Source organism: Chelonia mydas, chromosome 19 (genome assembly GCF_015237465.2).
Source record: "Chelonia mydas isolate rCheMyd1 chromosome 19, rCheMyd1.pri.v2, whole genome shotgun sequence".
Taxonomy (NCBI): Eukaryota; Metazoa; Chordata; order Testudines; family Cheloniidae; genus Chelonia; species Chelonia mydas.
The window spans coordinates 6983223-6995309 of NC_051259.2; the positions used below are offsets into that span (position 1 = coordinate 6983223).

The 12087-nt window shown below is 58.7% G+C and overlaps 2 protein-coding genes across 4 annotated transcripts in view; one reads left to right on the forward strand and one right to left on the reverse strand.

Moving 5' to 3' along the window:
* Nucleotides 1–5394, reverse strand: part of LOC119563990 (translation initiation factor IF-2-like) — a 52199-nt gene extending 46805 nt beyond the window's left edge. Inside the window, exon 1 of the mRNA XM_043532435.1 lies at nucleotides 5159–5394. Coding sequence (XP_043388370.1) covers nucleotides 5159–5394 — 236 coding nt within the window. The remainder of the gene's footprint in view (nucleotides 1–5158) is intronic.
* The window catches only part of KIAA1522 (KIAA1522 ortholog), a 56684-nt gene extending 44866 nt beyond the window's left edge, over nucleotides 1–11818 (forward strand). For all 3 annotated transcript variants that reach the window (XM_037882000.2, XM_043532389.1, XM_037882001.2), the window contains exons 3-7: nucleotides 343–398; nucleotides 2640–2760; nucleotides 4112–4228; nucleotides 4740–8009; nucleotides 9196–11818. In XM_037882000.2, the coding sequence (XP_037737928.1) occupies nucleotides 343–398; nucleotides 2640–2760; nucleotides 4112–4228; nucleotides 4740–8009; nucleotides 9196–9218 (3587 nt within the window). In that variant the 3' untranslated portion in view covers nucleotides 9219–11818. The remainder of the gene's footprint in view (nucleotides 1–342; nucleotides 399–2639; nucleotides 2761–4111; nucleotides 4229–4739; nucleotides 8010–9195) is intronic.
* The last annotated feature ends 269 nt before the right edge of the window (nucleotides 11819–12087 follow it).

Consider the following 12087-nt stretch of genomic DNA (forward strand, 5'->3'; position numbering starts at 1 on the left):
GCACCCACCCATGCTGCCACCCACACCCCCCCCCCGCACCTGCTTCTTGGTTGGACAGGCGGGGCTGTGGGTGGGCTGTTTTTGTGTCTGACCAGAGTCCAGTCACTGTGGGCCTGGCAGAGAAGGGGGAGTGGTTGCGGCTGGGGGGAAGGGGGCGTATTGATCTGCAGGACACGCAGGGCCAGCGTCACGTGCTGTTCCCCAGCCCTGCTCTGGGCTGCTCTGTTCCTGCGCCCCAGGGCCAGGCCTCCAGGCACAGCCGTTCCGCCAGCCCGCAGTTTGATGGGACTCCTCCTCTCTTACATTTCCCTTAGGAATTTTTTTCCATCTTTCCTCTTCTAGAAAAACAAAAACAGACCAGAAGTGGCTGGGACTACGGAGACAGCAACAGCATCCAGGTGGGTGACTGCCCTCACCCCACCCGCCCCTGCCCGTGGTTCTCTGGGCTAGGGTGCTGGTTGGCATGCAGCGCACTCTGCTGATACACAGGGCAGTCATTGCCCCTGCAGTGGGGGCAGGTACAGCGCTGGGCGGGGAATGTTCCTGGGTGCTCCCCCGCCCCAATCATGGGTAAGGCCTGGGCATCCCCGAGACATTGTCTCTCGGGTGCCTTCCCACTCACGCAGGGTCTAAAGGAGCCTGGCAGTGAGGGAGCATCCTGGCAAGCAGCTTTTCGGGGGCGATGGCTGAGGAAGGGAAACCCTGGGGTTCCAGGAGGGACACAAGGAGTGAGAGATGCAATCAGATGCTGTGGCACTAGGAAGCAGCAGGACGTATGAGCTGATAGGGCTGAGTCCTGGTGCATGCTTTTCCGTTCACTGGAGTTATTCCCTTAGGTCTATCTTGGCAGTAACAAGTGGTGGGGAGGGCCTGCCCAACTGTGACCCACTTGGCCCCATGTCCACAGATCCTCCCCAGTCTCTAACAGCCAAAAAATGCCCACCCCTTTGGCCAAAGCTTGGTTTCAGCCTGTCTCTGGGCCTCTGACCCTCCTCCACCCCACGCCCTTCCCACTCCTAGAGCCTCACTGGGTGTATTTGCTCCAACAGCTGACTGTCTGGTTTTTTGCTTTCGTAACCCCTTTGGTGGCAGATTGAGAGGCAGAAAGCTGAGAAGTGAGACTGTAACTCAGTAGGGCAGACAGAGCCACTGGGGAAGGCAAACCTGAGACCTCTGTCCTACACAGTACCTCAGATAGAGCCCTGTGGGGCAGATTCTGAACTCCTCCATATCAGATGTTTGAGGGAATTTGGAGAAGAGCAGCAAATATGATTCATACGCTGGCATGGTTCATCTAAACGTATCCAGCTGGGCAGAGGCTAAGTGGAGGGTACCTTTGTGTTCGGCAGCATAATGCTCGCTATGCCTTGTGAGAGAGGGATTATCATCTCTGCTTTGCAAAATGGGGAAACTGAGGCAGAAAGCAACTAAGTGACTTGGCCAAGGCCAGCCAATAAGCCACTGGAGATGGAGCCCAGATCTCGTGACTCCCAGCTTGAACGACAAGACTATTCATATTGGCTGCAGACACCCCAACTGCAGACCATTGATTTGGTTGCCATATTATCAAGCAAGGAAAATGTAGGTTGAATGTCAGGATGTATTTCCCACAGATAGGGTCTGATGGGCTATGAAACGGTCTCCCAAGGGAATTTGGGGGAGCCCCAGAGCTGGCGATGTTGGAAATGAGACTGGACAAAGCTCTAGCAAAGGAGCAGTGCAGCGCTGGGCCGCGAGCTAGCAGCCTTAATGCCCATGAGTGTGTAGATGGGGGAGGGAGGAGGCACAGAGAAGAGGAGGGGAAGATGGACAGCGTGGCGGTTTTCAGAGAGAGGCAGCAGAAATAAACTTCAGGGTGTTGCCGGCAAATACAGCTGCCCATTTGCCAGCTGGGATTTTGTGCTGCTGTTTCACCCAGGGAGGGGGCTCTGGGGTCCCGCTGCGGCAAATTGCAGCTCCACCGCTGTGCAATTGTTTGCATCCCTCCCCATGCCCTTCCTAATCATCTACAGCCAGGCTGCTCCCTCATTCCCATCTGGCATGTTCGAGAGGCACTCCCCTCCCTTGGGCAGAATGAGATGAAATCCTGGAAGCTCAGGGCGCACGCAGTGCTGCCGAGGGCTGGGTGGACCTCTCATTCTGGCTCACACCAGGGTTATGCCAGTTTGGCTGCACTTCGCTTGGGAGCCAGGTTAAATTCAACTGCAATCAGTGGATCCCCAGTCAGACAACTGCAGCTGGCCACTCGCTGCTAAGGGCTCATTTTCACGGGTAGGTGAAGTAGGCAGCGCCATCTGGTGCCAGGTCAGGTCACTGCTGGGCATTCATTCCCTCTTGCTGGGTCCCCTCTGTCAAGGGGGCCCAAGGGCTGGCTGAACGCACCCTGGGGCAGAGGGCTTTCCCGCCTGCCCTCTCTGGCCGTTGGGAGGGTTCTGCCTGCATGCAGATGGGGCTGACTCATAACACTGGGCCTCCGAGAAGTTTTATGTCTTCAGAGTGCGTAGCTGCTGAGTCACTTTCTGGCTGAGAAGGGGCCCAGTTGGGGGACTCTGATGCTGGGGAGCGGCTTGCACAAGGAGGGAGGCATCTGTTCCTATAAGGCTCAGGACTTATTTGAACCTGTTCTCCTCCCCACGCAGTCTTCCCACACCTCTACGGAGGAGGATGAGATCTCCTTCCGAAGCAGGACCCAGTCGTGCACAACGGAGAATGCCTCCGACGATGCCCTCTCCATCCGCTCGGAGATGATCCAGAGGAAAGGTACTAGCCACGGGCGGGGTGGGAGTTTTGGGGAGGGTGAGCCATCTCAGCAGTCTGCTCTGGCGAGAGTGAAGCACAAAATCCAGCCGAGACGTGTGAGCTGGGGTTTGGGTGGCCTGAGGACTGCTGGGTGATTCCACAAGGGACATCAAGCCTGTCCTTTGGGCCAGAGGTTGCAGCTGAGATGGGGGGAGGGACTGTTCCGGGATTAGGGCAGGGCCGCTGGCAGGGAGTGGTAGTACTCTTCCAAGCTCTGCCCAGGGCAGCTGTCACTCCCAATAGATTGTGCAGATGTTCGTTGTATGCTCACACAGCTGTCAGGTCGTCCTGAGCCTGGCTCCTGTGCTCTAGGGCAGTAGCAGGGAGAACTCCTGGCAGAATGACACCGGAATGGTGGGAGATCATTTCCCTGATAGCTTTATCAAGGTTTACCAGGACTCAGTTTCCACACAGGCATTCCTTCGTTAGCCCCAATGGCTACTCGGTGTTGATTACATCCAAAGTATCAATATAAACATAAACAGCCTTATATTCGATACCCAGCTACAGTCCAGTTGCAAGCATTGGCTAAGATACTTACAGCTGGTTCAGACCTGGGAGACGCCTTCCCATCATGGCATGGCTCCAGAGGGGTAAGGAATGCTCTGACAAAGCAGCCCTAGAACGCGGGGCATTTTGTGCTCTGTAACAAACAAGCGACGGCATTGCTGGTTATTGGACCTTCACTAAACTCAGCTATAGCAGCTGAGAGCTGCACTCTGCTTTCTCCAAGGTTTTCTTCTTATCTCACTTTGCCATATTTTCCCCTGCTACTGGACTAAGCATTTCCTGCCAATTATTCGCTGCACCTGGTGCCCAAAAAGAAAAGGAGTACTTGTGGCACCTTAGAGACTAACCAATTTATTTGAGCATGAGCTTTCGTGAGCTACAGCTCACTTCATCGGATGCTCATGCTCAAATAAATTGGTTAGTCTCTAAGGTGCCACAAGTACTCCTTTTCTTTTTGCGAATACAGACTAACACGGCTGTTACCCTGAAACCTGGTGCCCAATTACCCATGTTTTCTTTATTTCTAGTGCTTGGCCCAACCCTTAAATAAGATACCTGGTATTTCCAGGGTTGTTACAAGTTTACCACAAACAGTTCCCCTTTCTTATGGTCTCGGTCTTTTTGGTCACAGACCTGGGGCCTCACTCATGGTAAAATCCAACCTCAATTTAAAACCATTGTTTACTTAGGTCTGATGTGGGCCTGTGTTCCTACAGAGGCGCATACTGTGGGCGGGCGACGTCACAGTGGCTGGTCCCTGCTTACCAGTCTGGGACTTTATTTCATCGTAACTGCATTTCAGGTTCCACCTTCCGGCCTCACGACTCCTTCCCCAAATCTTCGGAGAAGGCAGGGAAGAGGAGGAAGGAGAGGAGGACGACGGTGCTGGGCATCCCCCAGCATGTCCAGAAAGAGCTGGGTAAGGAGGGCAGATGGGCCTTGCTGGAGGGAGAGCTCGGGGACAGTGGCTGCTCCGTGTGCACGAGTGAGCCAGAGTTCTCTCCCTGCTGAGACTTCAGCTCCGGCTCAGGCTAGGAGCTGGCTTATTCCTGGAGGTCCCCCTGCCACCCCTTTAGCAGTGGAGTGTCCAAGGGGCAGCGGGGAGGAGTCAGAGTGTAAGGCAAAAGGGACCACCAGAGCCCCCGATCTGACCTCCTGTGTTAGCAGAGGCCCTCACCCCATCCAGCCACGTCACACCCTGCCCGACAATTGGAAGCAGACCATGGTATTACAGCCCTCAGGAGTCTGAACCCCTGGGTGTCACAGGGAGAGAACAGGTGGACTGAGCTGCACTGAGGCCCCGGCCTGGCCAGCGTTGATTAAGTGAGCCCTGCCAGCCCATAGTAACCCCTGTATGCAATCAGCAAGGGCTGCCTGCCTGCCAGGATCGGTTTATGATGATGCCGGGTTTTGCTCCTATCCACCCTCAGGTCTGAGAAACAGTCACGAGCTGAGGAAACGCCCTGGCAGTGTTTCCCCCAGAGACGGCCCCAGGCAGGGCGGGAGCCCCCCCAGCATGGCATCCCAGCCCTTGGTGAATGGTGATGAGGCAGACGGTGGCACAATCCACATCCCCACCATCAATGGAAACCTGCAGCCCCCACCAGCCCCCAAGGGCGGCGCTCGCATATCCCTGCAAGCCCTGGAGGAGGCAGAATCAGACGCAGCCATCCAGAGGCACATTGACCGCGTCTACTACGACGACATGCTGCTGGGGAGGAGGACGGCAGCCAAGCTGTCTCCCTTGCTGAGGCCGAAGTCACTGGCTGTGCCGGGCATGACCACCAACGCCAGCCCTCCTCCGGAGCTGCTGGGCCCTGTTATGTCCATTTCCCCCCAGGCCACCTACATGTCCAAGATCATTCCCAACGCCGTCCTGCCCCCCATGGTGGACGTCATCGCGCTGAGCAGGAGCAGCGTGCGGACGCTGAGCCGCTGCAGCCTGGTTTCCTCCAGCCCAGCCTCAGTCCGCTCCCTCGCCCGCTTCTCGGAGCCCGGCGGCCGCAGCCGGGAGCACTCCTCCTCCAGCGACAACTGGAGCCACTCCCAGTCCACGGAGACCATAGTGTCCGACAGCTCCACCATCTCCTCGCAGGGCGGCTCCGACAGCAGGAAGGGGGAGGCTGGGCCGCCCAGCGAGGCAGATACGGCAGGCCGGTCCGACACGGACCAGCTCAGTGTCTACAGTGCCGCGAGCTGCACCAACTCCTGTGCCAAGGCCAGGCCCGCCTACAGAGCCCACGGCCTGCTGGCAGCGGGGCTGGGGGGCAGCAGCGGCAGGGCCTCCCCCGCGTACAGCACCGGCAGCATGGCGGGCAGCTCGGACACCATGAGCGTGAGGAGCGACCGCTCTTCCACGCGCAGCGTATCCCTCAGGAAAATGAAGAAACCGCCGGCGCCCCCTAGGAGGACCCACTCCCTGCACCAAAGGGCTGAGCAGCAGCAAGCGGTGGGCGAGGGGGGGCAGAAAGTGCTGGGCCTGCCCCCTAAGCCAGATCCCCGACACCAGCGTGAGCCGTGGACACCGTGCCTGGAGAGCCAGAGCCCCCTGGTCGAGGACGAGGTCTTCTCGCCCGGCTCGCTGAGCGAGACCAGCAGCATCCGCTCCGAGAGCCTGGCCTACTCGGCTGACGCCAGCTCCCCCGACGTGTCCCGGTGCAGCCCGGTGCCGGGGGAGAAGCTCCGGAGGGAGGTGGAGGGGGTGGCCGTCATCCTCAGGGAGCAACGGGGCCCCCCCAGGCAGAGCTCCCCCGAGGGATTCAAGCGCACCATGTCGCCCTCCAGTGGCTACTCGAGTCAGAGCGGCACCCCCACCCTCCCCACCAAAGGGCTTGGCCCTCACGCCTCGTCTCCAGGAAAGAGGAGGCCCCAGCCAAAGAAACCGGAGAGGGTCTGCTCGCTGCAGTCTCCTGTGCTGTCCATCTCCTCCTCCCTGGCATCCTTATCCTCCTCCACCTCCGACCCAGCCCCTGCAGAGACAGTGGCGCCCCCAGCTGGCCCGGCCCTTTCCTTGCAGAGTAGAATGGACAAGTTCATTATTCCTCCTCACCCCAAGGTGCCGGCCCCTATCTCCCCCCCACCTGTCAAACTCCGGCAGGCAGCGCCTTCTGCCAGCCCCGCTGTCTCCTCCCCTGCCCCAAGCACGGCCATCCAGGAGCCCTCGGCGCTTCCCAAGCCCACTAGCAGGTCACCCCCTCCATCTCCTCCACCTCCCTACCATCCTCCTCCACCACCAGTGAAAAAGGGTGAGGCAAGCCCAGAGGCCCCCCACTCAGAGACTACTCAGGAGGCGCCTCAGGATCCCTCATGGCCCCCACCTCCCCCCCCAGCGCTGGACGAGCAGGATCTGTCCATGGCGGACTTCCCTCCTCCAGACGAGGCCGGCTTCTCCACCCTGCCGGAGCCTCTCCCTGTCGCTGGAACCGCGGTGTCTTCCTCTGTCGCAGCCCAGCCAAAGCCCACGGGCTCAGAGCAGCCGGCCAGCCTGAAAGCAGCACCCACAGGGGATGGTCCAGGGGCAGCCTCACTCGCATTCTCCACCAAAGTCTCCTCGAGGATTCAGCAGCAACAGGGCCCGTTGGCTGGGTCAACACTGCCAGCTCCCGCCTTGGAGTTGCCCATGCTGATCACCGTGCCCCCATCAGCCGGAGCAACGCCCGGCTTGCAGCCTAGCCAGCCCAAGCCTGCTGTGGCTGCAGCCCCACCCCCTGCACCTGCGGCTCCAGCCCCGCCCATGGTTCTCCAGCCTCAAGCAAGCCTTAAGAAGACAACGAATGGCTCCCGGCTGGATCCTAAGAAGGAGCCTGTCTCTCGAAGTAAGAGCAACCCCACGCCAAAGGAGGACGCTAACCTCCCCATCGTCACTCCCTCCCTGCTGCAGATGGTACGCCTGCGCTCTGTCAGCGTGCACGCGCCGGCCGGCCCGGGCAAGCAGACGCCTGGCCAGAACGGACAGGGCGCCGATGGCATAGGGAAGCAGGCCCAGCCTGTCCCCCAGAAACCCATCCGCAAGTCGCTGTCCCTGCGGCAGTCCCCTTCTTCCAAAGACACCGTGCCTTTGAACCAGCTGCAAAATGCCGTACGGCTGAAGACTTCCACCTTGTCCTCCAGAGACGCCCCGACCTCCAGACTGGTGGACAGGACCAATGGCAACAAGCTGACTCTCCCAGGTCACGCGGCCTCTGGCTTGGAGCCCACCGCTGGGGATGCCAAGGACGGCCAGGTGTCCCCCATCCACAAATCACCTGCCTCCACCGCCAGCTTCATCTTCGCCAAGAGCTCCAAGAAGCTGGTCATAGAGACCCCATCTTCCCCGGAGGCTCAGGCCGACCTGAAGAGGAACTTGGTAGCTGAGCTGATGAATTTCTCCGGGCAGCGTTCCACAGTCCCAGCAATGACCCAGCAGGGCCAGGTGCCCCCTGGCAAGTCACAAGCACAGAGGAAGTCCAGCAAGATCCCACCTCCCATAGCCAGGAAGCCTTCGCTTGGCATGGGGCAGCGTCAGCCACCTGTGAGCCCGAAGCCGCAGGGGGAGGAAGTGCTGAACTGTTCCCTACCAGACAGTAAAGTGAAGGCTCCCTCGGCCGAAGAGAACAGGACTAAGAGCGAACTGTCTGTGAACGCGGCCCCCCCAGCCAAGAGCAGCAGAGCCGGGCACCTGGCAGGCCCAGAGACGCCATCGCAGAATCCCCCTGCACAAGGTACAGAGGGATTGGGGAGTGTGGGAGAGGAGGTGCCGATTGGAAAATGCAGGGTGTAACAGGGTAGTGTAGGAGCCAGGCAGCTTCTCATTTCTGCCAGTGCACCCCAATCCTGACCAATGTTCCCTCTAATTTTTGACAGGCCATGTGTGCAAAAAATTTCTTCCTTGCAAATTTTTGACAGGCCCTGTGCGCAAAAAATTTCTTCTGTGCAAATTGTGCTTCTGTGCAAATTTTTGTGCGTGCGGTGTTTCGCCGTGTGTGCGGCGTTTAGGATCTGTGTGTGCACGCACATGCCCACAGCTTAGAGGGAACAGTGATCCTGACCTGCAGCCCCTCACTCACAGCTGTCAATGTACACCAATCCCAAACTGCAGCCCCTTCACAGCTGTCAATGCACTCCAATTCTGACTTGAAACCCCCCACTTGCAGCTGTCAATGCATTCCACTCTCAGCTGTTAATGCACCCCAATCCCAACCTGCAGCTCCCCCTCCCCTCCACTGCAGCTCTCCTCCCGCATAACTCTTCCGCTGCCCTGCACTCACCCTGTCTCTCTACCAGTAGGAACAGGGCTAGAAAACAAGACCGAGGATGATGATGGAACCCTCTGGAGAACAGCTTAGTGCTAGGCAGGGATGGTGGGGAGAATTGTGACTTTCTCTGACCCATCTCCTAATGCCTGAATCAAAGGGAGACGAGGAACAAACGTAGCCCTGTTAGGATCCCCACTAGCGCTGGCTGTTTGGCCCAGTTTGACCCCATCCCTCTGTCTAAACATCAGTCAGTCCAGAAACAACCTGGCTCAAAGCTGCTTGGAAACAGGCTGATGTGCTAGGAGGTAACTCTGCCTCCTGGGGCAATAAAACCGTGGCTGAGGGGGGTTGCACAAGCCCAGGCTCTTCAGCTTTAGAAACCAGCAGCGTCAGGAGGTGGCCACCCTCTTGGCTGACCCCAAGATTGAACCAGGGGCTTCCAGAGCTAAGAGCAGGGGCTAGAGCCCCCAGCTCTGTAACGGGCACAGCCGTTCCATGGCTCAGACAGAGGGGAGCCCGTAACCCACGCTGCCCAGTGTGCTGGGCTCAGTATAAAAAACTCGGGCAGGAGGCTGGGGTGGATTTGAAGCAGCTGTCACCCCCACCTGAGCGCCGCCCGGCTCTGACAGGAATTGCTCTCCTTTTCCTGCAGACAAACGGGAAGAGACAGCCTGAAGGATGACGCTGCTGTGCTTGTGCCCTGACCTCCAGGAATACAAATCTCTCTCAGGGACCTGAGCAGGTGAAAGGATGAGCGTGGAGCTGGCACGACTGACTGAGTAAATGGAAGCAAACAGCCTTAGCCTCTGATGGCCTTGATATTTATGCAAAAACTGGTGTTGGTTTCACTTTCTTCAATAATACAGCTTTATTGTGCTTTTTTTTAAAAAAAACAAAAACTAAACCAAACCCTGTCCCGGAGTCCAGTGCCTCGCCCTTCACCCGCTGGATTTGCCGGTTTTGTTGGTGCAGGAGGGAAGGCTGCAGAGAAGCCGCTGTGAGGCGTGTGGGGGGGTGTTTTTATAAGACCACGCTGCACCACCTGAAGCATGGCCTCCTGGGTGGGGAGAAGACGGCCCGGCTGGGGACTTGTTTTTCCACGGTGCAGAGGATCGGCTCTGTTCTGTGCACCTGCGATGGCACGAAATCAAAGCACCTCTTCAAAAGAAGCTGAAGGCGCGTCCCAAATGCTACGGACTTCATGGCTGGCTGGCCAAGGAGTTCCTTTGCCGGCTTTGCTGCAGGGGATCTTCTCTCCTCGTGTTCCCGGACACGCGCTGTGTGGTGCTAGATATGCCCCGACTAGCTTTGGAAAGGTACAGCACCAGGCCTGAGGCGCGCGGAGGCTGGCAGCAGCTTGGCCGAGGTGCGGTAAAGGCCTCTGTCTTGCTGGGTGGCCTCCCCAGGCTCGAGGACCACTTCAGTGAGAACGTGCAGGGGGATGAGTCTGTGCTGAACAGGCTCTGGCTGAGAGTGGAGGGGAAATGGGGCCCAGGCTGCTAAAGACCTCCGAGCTCCTACAGCAGACAACCCAGGTAGCCGGGGCCCAGCTTCCTCCTGTGTCAGGCTGGCTGCTGTCCCCTCGCTCTTTAGGGCTGTTACAGGACAGTGGGCAGGCAAGGCCAGGGTGCCAGAGGGGACGTGCTGTGTGAGCCTGGCCTCCTGTGCTTGTGAGCGCGGGCTCCCCACCTCTACTGCTCCGGCAGGGGAGACGCGTAAGTTCCCTGGGGCCAGTGGTAGTGCGTAAGCACCACAAGGCCCTCCCCACCCACGCAGCTGGACAAGGGAGCAACCCCAAGGCAGTGCTTGGACCCTAGTGTGTTGTGGGGTGGCCCCGCCTGACTGGCTCTACTGTCCCTTTGGCTGTGCCGTGCTCTGAGAAGGTGGGGATGGGGCAGGCCTGCAAGGGCTCCTTGGGAAGTTCTTTTGGGGGCAGGGAGAAGCAGGGCTTAGGAGGATCCCTCTGCCAGTCCCGAGGGAGCTGGACAAACCAGGCTCACGCCGCTTCATGTTACATGCTGCTGAGGCTCAAGCTACAGCAGGGGCAGGCAAACTTTTTGGCCTGAGGGCCACGTTGTGTTTCCAAAATTGTAGGGAGGGCTGGTTAGGGGAGGCTGTCTCTCCCCAAACAGCCAGGCGTGTCCCAGCCCCCGCCCCCATCTGACCCCCCCAGGACTCCTGCCCCATCCACCACTCCCTGTCTCCTGCTGCCCCATCCAACGCCCCCTCTCCTTTCTGACTGCCCCCGGGACCTCTGCCCCATCCAACCCCCCTGTTCCCCACCCTCTGACCACCCCCCGCCAACTCCCCTGCCCTCTATCTACCCCCCCTTCCCGTGCTGCCCGGAGCACCGGTGGCTGGCAGTGCTACAGCCATGCCACCCAGAGCCCCGGGTCAGGTCACCGCTCTGCAACCGCACCGCCCAGTGTGTTGCCCTGGCAGCGTGGCACGGCTGCGAGGGAGGGGGGACAGCAGGAGAGGGGCCAGGGGCTAGCCTCCCCAGCCGGGAGCTCAGGGGCCAGGCAGGAGGGTCCTGTGGGCCATAGTTTGCCCATCTCTGAGATACTGCTTTGCTGGCTGAGGAGCTGGAAAGGGATTTATAGCCAAGCAAGCGGTTAATCAGGCAGGCAGCCTGCAGTGCCCGTCTCAGGGCCCAGCAAAGCTGCGGTTGGCCACAAGTGGCCCCTTAGGGGAGCGTTCAGCCCCCTTTTCTTTGGGCTGTTTGAAAGCACAAGCCCCAAGCTGCTGCCCTGTGAGTCTGGGGCGCTCGGCAGGAAGTGCAGGGGAGGACTCAGTCACTGCAGGGCGCGATTACCCTTGAGCTGCAACCAGCCAGGGCCTGTCTGGGACAGGAGGAAGGGCTTCCTCCCACATTGCCAGCCTTCTGGGTCCAAGGGAGGAGAATCTGGACACTGAGGCCTCTCCAAGCTCCATAATCTCTACCCTGAGAGATACCACTGCCCTCATGCTCTGTAATTTCAGAGTTGTGCCCTCACCCCAGCCAGGCCCTGTGTGTACACAGACAGCCCCGGGGGAGGGAGAAGCTTTTCAGATACCCTGTAGCAGGGAGTGACACTGGATGCAGCATTAAATGAGACCAAAAGCCTGAGTTTTACATTCATCCCTGCTCTCTAGAGCCAGGCACCTTGATTTCTGTTTCTTTAAACATGGGGTCATGCTTTGATTTCCTTGATTGTAAAAACCATCTGCCTTGAGAAGCTGCAGAGTAACAGTTACAAGCTCTGTCTCTCTTTGGTTAAAGATGATGATTGAAATTGGCTGTCTCCTTTGCTTCTTGGCTAACAGTCGGGGCTTTTCCTCCTCCAGGGTGGCTGGAGTGACAACAGGGAGACCCCTATTTGCACAACTCACCCCGCCTCCCCAAAAGCCTGGAACAGATGAGTCACCCAGACAGACACACAAGCTGTTTAGTTTTTCACCCTAACGAGGGAGAAGTTCCAGAACCTTGCTGGAGTCCACTAGGGCCTCAGCTATTGCTTTTACACAGAAGGTGCCCAGCTACCCCCCTGGAGGGTGGCAGTGT